General features: G+C 39.8%; 1 protein-coding gene across 9 annotated transcripts in view; it reads left to right on the forward strand.

The window, feature by feature from the left end:
- Positions 1-15,510, forward strand: part of lcorl (ligand dependent nuclear receptor corepressor-like) — a 168,607-nt gene that overhangs the window by 110,946 nt on the left and 42,151 nt on the right. The window contains exon 8 of one of the 9 annotated variants that reach the window (XM_068037688.1): positions 8,217-13,225. The exons of 7 other annotated variants lie outside the window; for them this stretch is intronic. In XM_068037688.1, coding sequence (XP_067893789.1) covers positions 8,217-8,354 — 138 coding nt within the window. In that variant the 3' untranslated portion in view covers positions 8,355-13,225. Of the gene's footprint in view, positions 1-8,216; positions 13,226-15,510 lie in introns of those variants that run through there. One more of the 9 variants, XM_068037634.1, reaches the window with a different exon arrangement.

Genomic DNA, 15,510 nt, shown 5'->3' on the forward strand with positions numbered 1-15,510 from the left:
GTCCTCAGTTAGCTGGTACGGCTTTCCACCTACAGCAAGTGAGAGAGACTTGGTCACATAATGTGTCATTTGGAGCACAGCAGGCTGCAACTATTGAGAGTTTTTATATATTTTTAAAAGAGCTTTTGAGCCATGTCTGATTATTTTATGGTAATGGTGTCTTGTCTGATATTATGAAATGCTAATGTGATGCAATTACCCCTCCTCAAAATTTAAGGACATATTTTTTAGGAACAAACCAAGAATGTCCATTCTTCCTTTCATTGCTAGACTTGGTTTCTTGGGTGTAAATTTTACTGAGTTTGTTTAAATTTAAAACCATATATTTAAAGATGATTTGTTCTTACTTTGGTTGACTTTTTTGCCTCTTTTATATTAGAGATGTTGGGTTCCTTTCACTGGATATCTTCTTAAAAAGGAAAACTTTGCAGGAAAATGGGAAAAGAGCAAGGGAATGGGATTAATTGGATAGCTCTTATAAATATGTGATATGATGGAACGAAGGGCCTTCTGTACTGTGTGATTCTTTGGATACTCCACCTCCAAAGATAATCAAATAAAACTCCATTCATTCAGTCATTCATTCTTACATAAAACCTTTGTTCCTCACCACCTGCACCCCCACCGCCACCAACCATCCAACCAATAAACAATGTACCTCTCTCCTGCTTAAAGAAATCATGTCATTGGGTCCAGTTCGGGGGCAAGGGGCATTTACAAGATGGACTGGTTGCACCTCAGCAGGGCTGGGACCAATTTCTCACAGGGAAGTTAACTGTGGTTGGGGAGGGGCACCACAGTGAAGTATTAGGAGATACAAGATGCATAGAAGAAAAACAATAGGATAAAGAGTAATTTGGAAATAGACAGAATCAGAAAGGGGGAGGGGGAGGAATGTGAGGCAGAGTAATAAGTGTTTAGAGTGCATTTGTGTAAGTGTATGGAATGTGGTACATTACGTTTGTGAGCTGCAGGCACATGTTGCTACATGGGATTATGATATAGTGGCAATAATAGAAACCTGGCTTAAACCAGGGAGAAATGAGCATTTAATATTCCTGGCTTCAAGGTATTCAGGAAAGTTGGGGAAGGAGAAAAGGAAGGGAGGTGGAGAGGAACTATTATACTCCTGCGTGTATATTATAGGCCACCAAATAGTGGGAAGGAGATGGAGGAGCAAATTGCAGAAAGGTGCAAGAAATTTTGTAGTTGTACCAATGGGGACTTCATTTATCCTAATATAGACTGGGGAAATAACAGTTGGAAGGGCAAAGAGGGGAATAATTCTTGAAATATGTGCAAGTGAACTTTCCCCATCAGTATATTTCAAGACCAATCAGGAAGGAAGCAGTGTTCGATCTAGTTCTGGGGAATCGAGTTGTGAGAGTTTCAGTGGGAGAGCATTTGGGGAACAGTGATCATTATAATTAGACTTTGAGAAGAGGGCAAGAAAATTTTCTGTGAAAAAGCTGAACTGGAGGAGGGTTAATTTCAGTAATTTGAAAAGGGATCTAGCCCAGGTGGTTTGGAATCGAAGATGAGCAAGTAAATCTGGTTTGAATACTACACCCATTCACATGAGGTGGAAAGGCAGGGCATCCAAAGCTAGAGCTCCCTGTACAATGCTAGAGATATAGAGATTAAAATAAATTGGAGAAAGGAGCCATATGATTGATGTTGGGTTCATAATTCAGTAGGGAACCAAGTTGAATGCAAAAATACAGGGGAGAACTGAAAAAGGTGATAACAGTAACAAAGTGTATGAGAACAGCATGTAACACAAATAAGGAGCCCAAATGTCTTGCATATAACTAATAAGATTGTCAGAGGAAAGGTGGGGCTGATTAGGGACCAAAAAGGAAATCTTCTTGGCCTCCTGGAAGATCAAAATAAAATTCACTGTGTATCGCACCTGCATGTGAATACATTAAAATTAAAATGGAGAAGCTTCTGGTTCTGCTGTACACTGGCAGCTTGCACATAGCATCATCTCTGCGTCACAATTTTTTTTGGTTAAGCATTGTTGAGGTACTTACTGAGTACTTTGCATCTCTCTTCACTAAAGAACAAATTACAAGAAACCTTTAATAAACTTGCAGAATGGGCATATAATTGGCAAATTAATTCCAACGCAAGTGTGAGGTATTAGATTTTGACAAGTAAAATAAAGATGGCACAAATTACTTGGGGAAAATAAGAATCTAAATGGGGTAGAGGAGTAAAGACATTTGGGAATAAAAATACTGTTACAGTCAAATGAGAAGGGGTCGAAGGGCTTCCCACTTTTCCCTCCCTTGTTTGACCACAACAGGTTTCATAAAGTTAATGTACTGGCCAATTCAGTCAGTGTTTGATTGGTTCTTGTTATGATCATAACCTGTCTGATTACTTACTTGTTTTCTTGAGTTTAACAAAGAAACAGATTAACTTTATTGTACCTAAACTGAACTAATGAAAAAAATAAACTACACGACAACTTTCCCTCACACACACACACAAATGGGTTACAGCGTGGGGAAAGGTTATTCGGTTGAGTCAGAGTCCATAGAAAAAAGGGGTATACATTTTGGAGTTGGTGATTTGCCTGGCTTCTCGCTGAATTCGGTGGTCCTGAGGCTTTTAGTTTGAAGAGGTAGATGATTGATTCGGTGGCTCTCTTGGAGAGAGCAATGCGGGTGATTTCCTCGAGCAGGGTTGCTGATTGTAGCTGGGGTATGCAAAGGTGGTCAGTCAACAAGCAGGATTTGAAGCTTGTAATAAAAACAAGAAATGCTGGAAACACTCAGCAGGTCTGGCAGCATCTGTGGCGAGAGAAGCAGAGTTAACGTTTCAGGTCAGTGACCCTTCAGAACTGGCAAATATTAAAAATGTAAAAGGTTATAAGCAAGTAAAGTGGGGGTGGGGCAAGAGATAACAAAGGATAAGGTGTAGATAGGACAAGGTCATAGAATAGCTGACAAGAAGGTCATGGAGCAAAGATATGCTAATGGTGTGTTGAAAGAGAAAGGGTGTTAACGGACTGAAAATTTAACAGCCGCAAGTACAAGCATGAAAAAAACAGTGGGTAAGCAAACTGAACAAACTAAGATGAAATAAAATAAACACAAAAAAAATTTTAAAAAAGGAGAAAGAAAAAAAAATAACTAAAAAAAAAGTAAAATGGGGGGCCCTTCATGCTCTGAAATTATTGAACTCCATGTTCAGTCCGGCAGGCTGTAGTGTGCCTAATCGGTAAATGAGATGCTGTTCCTCGAGCTTCCATTGATGTTCACTGGAACACTGCAGCAATCCCAGCACAGAGATGAGAGCAGGGGGGAGTGTTGAAATGGCAAGCAACCGGAAGCTCGGGGTCCTGCTTGCGGACTGAGTGGAGGTGTTCCGCAAAGCGGTCTCCCCAGTGTAGAGGAGACCACATTGTGAGCAGTGAATACAGTATACTACATTGAAAGAAGTACAAGTAAATCGCTGCTTCACCTGAAAGGAGCGTTTGGGGCCTGGGATAGTGAGGCGAGAGGAGATAAATGGGCAGGTATTGCACCTCCTGCGATTGCAGGAGAAGGTGCCGTGGGAAGGGGATGAGGTGGTGGAGGTAATGGAGGGGTGGACCAGGGTATCACGGAAGGAACGATCCCTTCGGAATGCTGACGGGGAAGATGCGACTGGTAGTGGCATCACGCTGGAGGTGGCGGAAATGGCGGGGGATGGTCCTTTGGATATGGAGGCTGATGGAGTGGAAAGTGAGGACAGGGGGAACCCTGTCACGGTTCTGGGAGGGAGGAGAAGGGGGTGAGGGTAGAGGTGCGGGAAATGGGCTGGACACGGTTGAGGGCCCTGTCAACCACAGTGGGGGGAAATCCTCGGTTGAGGAAAAAGGAGGTCATATCAGAAGCACCGTCATGGAAGGTAGCATCATCAGAGCAGATGCGTCGGAGACGGGAAAACTGGGAGAATGGAATGGAGTCCTTTACAGGAGGCAGGGTGTGAAGAAGTGTAGTCGAGGTAGCTATAGGAGTCGGTGGGTTTATATTGGATGTTAGTAGACAGCCTATCCCCAGAGATGGAGACAGAAAAGTCAAGGAAGTGAAGGGAAGTGTCGGAGATGGACCATATAAAGGTGAGAAGGGTGGAAATTAGAAGCAAAGTTGATAAAGTTTTCCAGTTCGAGGCGGGAGCAGGAAATGGCACCGATACAGTCATCAATGTACCGGAAAAAGAGTTGGGGGAGGGGGCCTAAGTAGGACTGGAACAAGGAATGTTCGCCATATCCCACAAAAAGTCAGGCATAACTAGGACCCATGCGGGTACTGATAGCAACACCTTTTACTTGAAGGAAGTGAGTGGAGTTGAAGGAGAGGTTGTTCAATGTGAGAACAAGTTCAGCCAGGCGGAGGAGGGTGGTTTTGGATGGGGACTGGTTGGGCCTCTGTTCAAGGAAGAAGCGGAGAGCCCTCAAACCGTCCTGGTGGGGGATGGAGGTGTAGAGAGATTGGAAGTCCATAGTGAAGAGGAGGCGGTTGGGGCCAGGAAACTGAAAATTGTCAAAATGACGTAGGGCGTCAGAAGAGTCACGGATGTAGATGGGAAGAGACTGGACCAGCAGAGAAAAGATAGAGTCGAGATAGGAAGAAATAAGTTCAGTGGGGCAGGAGCAGGCTGACACAATGGGTCTGCCGTGAGAGTCCTGTTTGAAGCTTGTAAGCTGAAATGGAGAGAGAGAGAGGGAGACAGACCCCCACTTAGGATCTGCATGTGTCAGAGTCCAGAAGCTTCTCTTCTCTCTGCAGAGAAAACACCAGCTTAAAATCATAGATGGGGAGGGGCTTGTCACGTGACAGTCACTCAGTCATTCAAACATAGCAGTTAGCAGTATTTCTCTCGTTTAAAAACAGGTAGTTCCCTTAAATTTCCTGGGTCTTGATTCTTGCTGGGAAATGAGCAGACATTTCATCTCCCTCCTCACAGTCCTTGCAATGTAGGATAGTGTTGCAAATTAGGTGGCCATCCTAAGCTGCCAGCAAAGTTATCCTTTTACCTATTTTTTAAATGTCTTTATAAAAAAAAAATTCAGATCTCCAGTCAGTGGGTTAAAGAAAATCATTCAACAAAGCACATTGATGTGACAATACACATAACTAAAATTAACGATGCAGATTAATAAGGCCATAAAGGTTCAAGCCAAGTATTAAGATTTACTTCGAGGGATAGAATTGAAAAATAGATAAACTATGCTAAAGTTCTGGTTAGACCACAAGTGGAATGCTGTGTTCAATTCTGGTCACTGTATTATAAAAGAATATAGAGGCACTGGAGAGGATGCAAAAAAGATTTACAAGGATAATACCAGAATACCTATCAGGAAAGGTTGAATAGGCTGGGTGTCTTTTCTCTAGAAAAGGGAAGGCTGAAGGATGACCTAATAGAGGTCTTTAAAATTATGAAAGGTTTTGATAGAGATAGTATGGAGAAGAGTAAAACTAGTGGACATCAATATAAGTCACCACAAAATCAAATAGGGAATTCAGAAGAAACATCTTCACCCAAAGTGTGATAATGTGAAACTCACTACCATTGGGAGTAGGAGAAGAGTAAAACTAGTGGACATCAATATAAGTCACCACAAAATCAAATAGGGAATTCAGAAGAAACATCTTCACCCAAAGTGTGATAATGTGAAACTCACTACCATTGGGAGTAGTTGAGGCAAATAGTGTAGATGAATTTAAGGGGAAACCAAGATAGCATATCGGGGTGAAGGGGTTATATTGATAGAGTTGGATAAGGAGGCTTGAGTGGAGCATAAACGCCAGCGTGCATTGTTTGGGCCAAATAGCCTGTTGCTGTGCTGTATATTTTATGTAAAGATGTTACTGCCTATGGTACAGTAAAGGAAGAGATAGTAAAGACATTGAATAAGCTAAAAAATAGATAAAGAGGAAGCACTAGAAAGGGTGACAGTGCTCAGTAGAAAAGTCACCTGCTCCAGATAGGATGTATCCTAGGTTGCTGAGGGAAGTCTGGTAGAAATTGCAGAGACTCTGGCGACAATCTTTCAATCCTCCTTGGATAAAAGAGTAGTGCCAGAGGATTGCAAACGTTATAACCCTATTCAAAAAAAAAAAGGGGAGGGATAAACTCAGCTAAAGACTAGTCAGCCTTACATCAGTGGTGGTGAAATTAATCCGGGACAAAATTAACACTTGGAATAATATGTGTTAATATGGGATTTGTTAAAGGCAAATCATATTTGACTAGTTTGATCCAGTTCTTCGCTGAAGTAACAAAGAGGGTAATAGGAATGAAGTGTATACGGACTTTCAAAAGGCCATTAATAAAGTACCACATAATAGACTTGTTAGCAAAATTGAAGACCATGGCATTAAAAGATGTGAATACCAAATTGGTTAGGGAGAAGCCCTTGAAAGAAAAAGCAGAGTAGTGGTGAAGTTATTTTTCAAACTGGAGGAAATGCAGTGTTGTCCCTCAAGGGTCGTGTTGGGATCATTGATCTTTTTTGATGTAAATTAATGACCTAGACTTGGGTGTACAAAGTTTGCAGATGACACAAAACTCGGAAATGTAGTAAACAGAGGAAAGGATTGTCGCAGACTTCGGGAGGATGTAGGCAGACTGGTGAAATGGGAAGGTACATGGCAAAATGCAGTTGAACACAGACCAAGTGTGAAGTGATCCATTTCAGTAGGAAGAATGAGGAAAGGCAATACAAACGAAGTGGTGTATAAACAGAGACCTGGAGGTGTATGTACACAAGTCTTTGAAAGTGGCAGGGCAATTTGAGAAGGCTGTTTAAAAAGGCAAAGGGACATAGAGTACAAAAGCAGGGTATTGTGCTAAACCTTTATCAAACACTGGTGCAGCTCCAGCTGGAGTATTGTGTCTAATTCTAGAAGAATGTCAAATCTGTAGGATGAGTGTAAATGAGATTTACAAGAATGGTACCAGGGATGAAAGACTTCAGCCATGTGAAGACACTAGTAAAACTGGAGGTGTTCTCCTGGGAGAAGAGTAGGTTAAGGGAAGGTTTGATAGAAGTGTTCAAAATCATGAGGGATTTTGATAGTAAATAGGTTCTTCTTATTTCCAGTGCCAAAAGGATTGTTAATCAGAGGACATAGTTTCAAAGTAATTGGCAATGGAACCAGAGGTGACATGAAATGGGGTGGGGGATGGATGGGGGAGTGAAGATATATGCAGTGAGTTGTTGTGATCTGGAATGCACTGCCAAACAGATTCAAAGATCTCTTTCAGAAGAGAATTGGATAAATACTTGAAAATTAAAAAAAGAGACAGGGCAGGGGAGTAGGACTAATTAGACAGCTCTTTTAAAGGGCTGAATTGCCTCCTGCTGTGCTGTATCACACTATGATTCTATGTGGAGTATTTAATTATCTCGGCCTACATCTACAGCCTTCAATCCTGTTTCCATTCAGGTATTTATCCAATTTCTTTTTAAAGGACTTGACATAGCAACTGCTTTTGTTGAGAATCTTTATCCAAATCTTCACTATGTGCAATCTCTAAACTCATTGAATTTTGTACTTAGGTCATCACAATCCAAGTGAAATAACCTAACCAAAACAGTACACCTTTATCTTGTATGTGTTTTCGATTTCCAATATCCAGCAGCATTACCTGACATTTATCTACATCTTCGGCCCTAGTGATATGCCCTCTGTCCAGGTTCGCGCTTAACTTGTCCAAAGGCCAGTGTTTATCAGAGGCTTGGAGAACCTATGTCATAGCTACCATTTATAGAGAAAGGAATTGATTTTGGGGGGTGTATAAGAAAAGAAAAATCATCAATAGTCAGGTTCATTAAACAATATCATTGAGGGAGACAAATCAAGCATTTGATGGCCAATTTTTAAGGAAATCATTGGTCATCAGAGAAAATGTAATTTTTTAGTCTGCATTTTGTCACCTCTTTTCAGTTTTCTTGGTCAAATGAAGCAAAAAGATCATTGATCACAAATGGGCTGCTGAGTACAGAGGAATCATAGTACAATCATTAAAAAAAAAGTCCAGTTTTCTCCTTTTAGGATTCTCTGATTAGCCCATGTTCAACAAAAGTCAGCTTCATTTGAATAAAAATTTCATGGATAACGCTCTTTGCTAGGATTGAAATAATTAAATGGCATTGTAAAGTTTATGTACAGAGATATTTTGGCATGTTAATTTTTTTTAATTTTTATATATAGGAAACTCCAGTTGATGCAGGATTATACCGTAACAATGGATGGCTGAAATTAATACATCAGTTCCTACCAAGACTTGGCACATCTTATCATAAATTGGGAATTTTAAGAAGAAAGTATCTTCTCTCACTTTGCATCTAATTAGTGCCTTAATATTCAGCCTACTGATTCAGGTTGAATGTATGTAGCAGTATCTTTTGTGTTTGCTGCTTTGTAGCCAAAACCTGAAGCTGTGCGAACAATATAGATATCAGAGGTTGCACTAATACTTTTTGTACAAAAAAATCTTCTTACTCTTGTTTTTGCTGCCTTGCAAGAACATGAAATACCTACAGATTAACATTCCTCTAGGTTGCTACTAGATTTCAATGTACTTTACAACGATAGCATTAATTGTTTTAACTATTCATCCTTTTTAATAAGCTTTTCTTTTCGAAGTTTATTTGCACCAAGCACAGCACAGTTGAAGGTCACAATGCATTAAGGGTTTATATGACATTTCTTGGAAGGGAAATAATGGAGCATGGCTTATTTTCATTCAGATTTTGGAAACCAGAGCACTTCAAGTATTGTACTCATTTTACATTTCACTTTACTCACTTTCTATGTATATTCTGTGTTGTAATTATTTTTTATAAATCTGTATTAGTGACTGGTTTGGTGAGTTTTCAAAGTTTTAAACAGTTTAAATTGTGCTTTTATGGAAATTGTTCTTGATGCGTGAGTAAAACTACCTCAAGCAGATAATTGATGGTCTAGTCTAAACCTTTTGTTGGGGAGGGGATCCATTGATACAATATGTGTAGACTCTGTGATTTTGTTGCAAGTCTCCAGCAATTATTCAATTACAGGGCTGAAAAAAATATCATCATGGTCCAAGTACACAATATCGATCTGTTTTGCCAAGCACTCTTCCTCAGTGACAGTTAACTCAGGGAAAATAAAACTTGTGCTCTGTTTCCAGATTACTTAGTCTGGGTATAAGTGCCCTGTGATAATGTTACTGTTCTGAATGTGATTACCTGTAGCGCAGAATCTGTCTGCGAGATTTTTTTTTTTATGTTTACAGCCATGGGCAGCTCACTTATTCACTGCTCAATCAGCTGTAACTATTTTTGAAGTCCTAAGTTGCTGTACAAAATTGTCTTGAACGAGTTTGGCTTGGTGATAAAATAAAAAAAATCAGTCTTTCATTATCTTTCCTTTTTGTTTATTATTATTTATAATCCCATATCTTCCCAGTGAAATTAAGTGGCTAGTTTTCCATTTTTTTTCTGGATCCTTTTTCTAAGTAGTTTATGTATCACACAATTGTTTTGTGTTACTGTTCATTCTTTTATGACAAATGAAACAAAGGATAAACCCCTCAAAAAAGCCAGTCAGTATTGTCTACCAAAAGACCATCCATAGGTACCGTTGTTTAGGTCTGTATTGTAGACCCAAGCAGATTGTCTCCTTCCTCAATGTCAAGCTAACCCTGTACTTGCCTGTTCAATTAGGAATTTAGGCATTTCTTTCTGTAACACTTATAAATGTGTATATAATTTCCCCTTATCCTTGGGTGCCCTCTTGGAAAACTCCTGCTTCCATATGGCATCTTCCTGTTAGTGACTTATTTGATATCATTGTGGAAGGTCCGATCCTACCTTTCCTTAATTGCACTAGTGTTTTTTTCCTCTCCTCTTGCCTAAGTGCTCGTCCCATCCCAGATGAAAACAAGCGGAGCTCTCAAATGTTTTTATTGATTTTTAGGCTTAGAGCTATCCTTGTTGCCCTTTCTAATGCCTATGAAGAATTGTAAAGGAATCAGTGATCCAATGCACATGACATTCAGTGTAAGATCTCAATATGCTTTAAAGTGTTATCTATGCAACCCAATAGACTATCTGCCACCCAATCCTGAAGATATCAGTGTTTGATTGTTATACTCAAGTCTGTCGGTCCAATATCTTTAACAATATGCTTGTCACTTGCTATATTTTGCACTGACTGGTGTGCATTACCTTGCATGCCACTGGTAAATGCTGTTTGCCATGCATTTATTTAATTGCTTGATTTTGTAAATGTCTTTGAATTATATCACTTGCTACAGAACATTTTGATTTCTCATGCAATTTAATGTTCTCAGAAAAATTAGACATTCCACTTGCAGCACACTAATTGAGTATTTAATAGGTTATGAACAGTGAGAATCCAACAACTGTCCTTTGGGGAGCTTAGCTGGTCTGTGCTGCCCAATTAAATTTCCATTAATACTTAATCACTATTTCCTACTATTTAATATTTCGCTGGCATAAAAATCCTTAACGCCATCAATTTTTGCTTCCATTTTAACAGGATTCTTCTGAGGGACCTTAGCAAACATTCTCTCAGGCGCCTTAGCTAAGAGCCCATTTAAGCCTTTATTCTGAGTGATAAAGGATAATTACAATGAAGTGAAGATGGTGGGGGTAGTGTAGCTGTACCAATCTTTTCCTCACCTGAACACCAAAGTCGCTGAAGAGTAATCAATAATAATCAGATGATTTTTCCCTCCTCCCTAACCCAGGGGTGATTAGAACCAACTGTAGTAGTAACTTCATAGAGCAGGCATCAAACCTGGGTTTTTCTGGTCTGTATAACTGCTGCTATATTGGATTTAGTGGGATAGTCATGTTGATATTTCCCGGTGGATTGGTTTTGTATCACTGGGACAACCCCAAAGTAAATTTAACAGACTCACTAAAGCTGACAACCAGGAAGACCCATATTTACTGAGCTGTAGTGCATTTGGTAAGTTTACTTTGGGGTTGCCACCAGCTGTGCAAAAGCCACATGTTTGGAGCTGTTGGTCATAGTGCCCACTAAACACAAAATTAATGGCAGCTTATGGATCAGCCAACTCACTAGATAAACCTGCTCGTGCCAATAGGGAAACTTATTCAATGGTTTCTCAAAGTGCGGCATGTATAAATAAATTCTCCCGCTACCAAATTCGATATTATCTGCTGTTAATAACAACTGACAGTTATATACATAGAATATACAGCCAGGTTTCTTCACTCTTGATAACTTTTGGTTCTTCTAAGCATTCTCTTGGATAATCTCTGCACAGCCTCCATGGTTTGGTTATCTCCTTTGTGTCTCAGTGATAAGAATTAGTCATAGAGTTATACAGCACAGAAACAGGCCCTTCAGCCCATCGTGTCCATGCCAGCCATCAAGAACCTATATATTATAATCTCATTTTCCAGCGCTTGGCCAGTAGCCTTGTATGCTATGGTGTTTCAAGTGTTCATATAGATACTTAAATGTTGAGGGTTCCTGCCTCTACCACCCCTTCAGACAATTTGTTCCAGATTCCAACCACCCTCTGGGTGAAAAAATCTTTCGTCAAATCCCCTCTAAACCTCTGCTCCTTACCTTAAATCTATCCCCCTGGTTATTGAAAAAGTTTCTTCCTATTTACTCTATCTGTGCCCCTCATAATTTTGTATACAATTACATTGAATATACAGCAGAGAAACAGGCCATTCGACTCAACTAGTCTGTGCTAATACTGATACTCCACAGAAGTCATCTCCCATTCTAGTTACCTCAACTCAGCCTTTCAACACACCTTTGTATTCTCTTTTTTTCATGTATTTGCCCAGTTTCCTTTCAAAACTATCTAAGCTATTTGTCTCAACCACTTCCTATGATAATGAGTTCCACATTCTAACCATTCCGACATAAGAAATTTCTCCTTATTTTCCTTCTTGAATTTATTAGTATTTAAGCCCCTAGTTTTGAATTCTCCCACAAGTAGAAACATTCTCTCCAATTTACCATGTCCAGCCAATTCATGATTTTAAATACCTCTACCAGATCACCTCTAAGTCTCTTTCTGAAGCCCAATCTTTCTCAGTAGCTGCAATCTCTCAGTTCTGGTACCATCCTTGTAATTATTTTTTGCACTTTCTCCAGTGCTTCTGTATCCTTTTCATCACATCGAGACCAGAACTGTGCACAGTACTCCGAATGTGGCCTGAATAGGGTTCAGTACAAGTTTAACATAGCTTCAATACTTGGATTTTTTTCTACAATAAAATCACTGTTTTTTGTTAGCACTTCTAATTGCTTTGCTGACCTACGATGTTGCTTTTAATGATTTGTTCACCTGTATCCTAACATCCTTTTGTGCTTCTACCCCATTCACTTTATTTTCTAAGGTGTAGGTGCTGTTTCTAGTTTCCTACCAAAATGCATAACTTCATATTTATCTGTTAACATCCATTATCTGCCCTGTCTGCAAATTTTCTAATGTAGTCTTGTATTATGTTGCATTCTTTCTCAGTGTTGGCAATAACCCCTGTTTGATATCATCTCCTAATTTTGATAGAGTTACTTGTTCCCAAGTCCAAATCATTAATCTAAATTATGAATAACAGTGGTCCCAGCACTGATCTTTGTGGAACACTGCTTTGTACCTTCCTAAAAGCTGAATAACTACCCTTTACAGATTGGAGGGTGGCAAATGTAACCCCACTATTTAAAAAAGGAAGGAGAGAAAAAACAGTGAATTACAGACCAGTTAGCCTTACATCAGTAGTGGGGAAAATGTTAAGAGTATTATAAAGGATGTGATAGCAGAACACCTAGAAAGCATAAACGGGATTGGATAAAGTCAGCATAGGTTTACAAAAGGGAAATCATGCTTAACAAATCTACTGGTTACATCCTCAAAAAACACCAGTAGAATAGATAAGGGAGAACCAGTGGATGTGGTGTATTTGGATTTTCAGAAGGCTTTTGATAAGGTCCCGCATAAGAGGTTAGTGTGCAAAATTAAAGCACATGGGATTGGGGGTAATATGCTGGCATGGGTTGAGAATTGGTTGACAGACGGGGAACAGAGAGTAGGAATAAACGGGTCTTTTTCTGGGTGGCAGGCAGTGACTATTGGGGTACCGCAGCTATTCACAATATATATTAATGACTTGGGTGAGGGAACTAAATGTAACATTTCCAAGTTTACAGAAGGCACAAGTTGGTGGGGGGTGGGGGGAGGGAAATGTGAGCTGTGAGGAGGATGCAAAGAGGCTCCAATGTGATTTGGACAAGTTGGGTGAGTGGACAAATGCATGGCAAATGCAGTATAGCATGGATAAATGTGAGGTTATCCACTTTGGTTGTAAAAACAGAAAGGCAGATTATTATCTGAACGGCGATAGATTGGGAAGGGGGAGGTGCAATGACACCTGGGTGTCCTTGTACACCAGTCGCTGAAAGCAAGCATTCAGGTGCAGCAAGCAGTTAGGAAGGCGAATGGTATGTTAGCCTTCATTGTAAGACGATTTGAGTACAGGAGCAAGGATGTCTTACTGCAGTTATACAGGGCCTTGATGAGACCACATCTGTGTATTGTGTGCAGTTTTGGTCTCCTTATCTGAGGAAGGATGTTCTTGCCATGGAGGGAGTGCAAAGAAGATTTACTAGGCTGATTCCTGGGATGGCAGGATTGACGTATGAGGAGAGATTGGGTCGACTAGGCCTATATTCACTAGAGTTCAGAAGAATGAGAGGGGATCTCATAGAAACCTATAAAATTCTAACAGGACTAGACAGGCTAGATGCAGGGAGGATGTTCTCGATGCTTGGGGAGTCCAGAACCAGGGGTCACAGTCTCAGGATACGGGGTATGCCATTTAGAACAGAGATTAGAAATTTCTTTGCTGAGAGGGTGGTGAACCTGTGGAATTCTCTACTGCAGAAGGCAGTGGAGGCCAAGTCATTAAATATATTCAAGAAGGAGATAGATATACTTCTTGATGCCAAAGGGATCAAGGGATATGGGGAGAAAGCGGGAACAGGATACTGAATTAGACGATCAGCCATGATCTTTTTGAATGGTGGAGCAGGCCTGAAGGGCCGAATGGCCTACTCCTCCTATTTTCTATGTTTCTTTACCTCCACCCTTTGCTTTCTTTTTTCTAGCCAATTTTTAGTCCATTCAGCTATTTGTCACCTGATTTAGCATTCTATAACTGGTACAATTTTGAAAAATGTAGATGAGCATAGAGACCTTGTATCCATTTATGTAAAACTTTAAAGTTGGTAAGGCAAGTTGATATGTTTAAAAAAGTATATGCGTTACTTGGTTTATAAATAGAGAAATAGAATATAAAAGCAGAGAGAGATCATGCTAGAACTTTATAAAATTGCTAGTTAGGTCTCAGCTGAAGTATTATAAACAGTTCTGGACGCCACACCTCTGGAAAGATGTATAGGCCTTAGAAAAATTAGAGGAAGTTTACCAGGATGTAACCAAGGCTGAGGGGCTTCAGTTATGAGGAGTGATTGGAAAAGTTAGGACTGTTAACCTTGGAACAAAGAAGGTTGGGATGGAACCCAAGATTTTCAAGATTAGAAATTTTGATAAGAGTAGTTAGAGAAAAAACTATTTCCCCTGGCAAGTGAGTCAGTAACCAGAGGTTATAGGTTTAAAATCATTGACAAACGATCTAGATGGGAGATGAGAATCTTTTTTCATCAGAGCTGTCTGGATCAAGAATGCTGTACCTGAAGAAGTGATGGAAACTGATTCCATAAATAGTTTTAAAAGGGAGTTACACAGGTATTCGAGGATAAGGAACTTGCAGGATTACAGACAAAAAGTGGGGATCTGAGACTAAGCACACTGCTGTTTCAAAGAGCCAGCACAGGCACGACAGACCAAGTGGCTTCATTCCGTGTTCTAAGTTTCTATGACTCCACGTGCCCTAACCTTTATGAGTCAACAATGTGGTAACTTTAGAAAATCCATGTATATAACAGGTGCTGCATTACCCTTGTCTATTCTTGCCATTGCTACTTAAAAGAATTCTGAGGTAGGTCGAGCATTACTTAGCCTTTTAGAATCCATGCTATTTTATTATATTTTCTGTCCCAAGATGCTCTTCTATCCTTTCATTTAATAGATTCTAGTATCTTTCCTATCGCTGATAAAGATGACTGGTCTATAGTTCCCAGACTTTGCTGTGTTTTCCTTTTTGTATGTAGAAACGTTAGCTGTCCACCAGTCCTCTGACACTACAGTGCCTCTGCTAACTCTTCCCTAGTTTTCTTGAATATGTGTGGGTGCATACTGTCTGGACCTGGGGTTTTATCTCTTTTAATTTTGTTCGTATTTTCTCTGTTTCTATTCCAACTGTGTTAATCTTTTTAAGCTCATTCTCTAGTGAAGTGTCTATTTTGTTCACTTCCGTTTTAAAAAAGACAAGCAGCTGTTCAATATTTCTTTCATTACCTGTGAGTTTATCTTGTTTGTGTCTATAGA

Source organism: Heterodontus francisci, chromosome 1 (assembly GCF_036365525.1).
Source record: "Heterodontus francisci isolate sHetFra1 chromosome 1, sHetFra1.hap1, whole genome shotgun sequence".
Lineage (NCBI taxonomy): Eukaryota > Metazoa > Chordata > Chondrichthyes > Heterodontiformes > Heterodontidae > Heterodontus > Heterodontus francisci.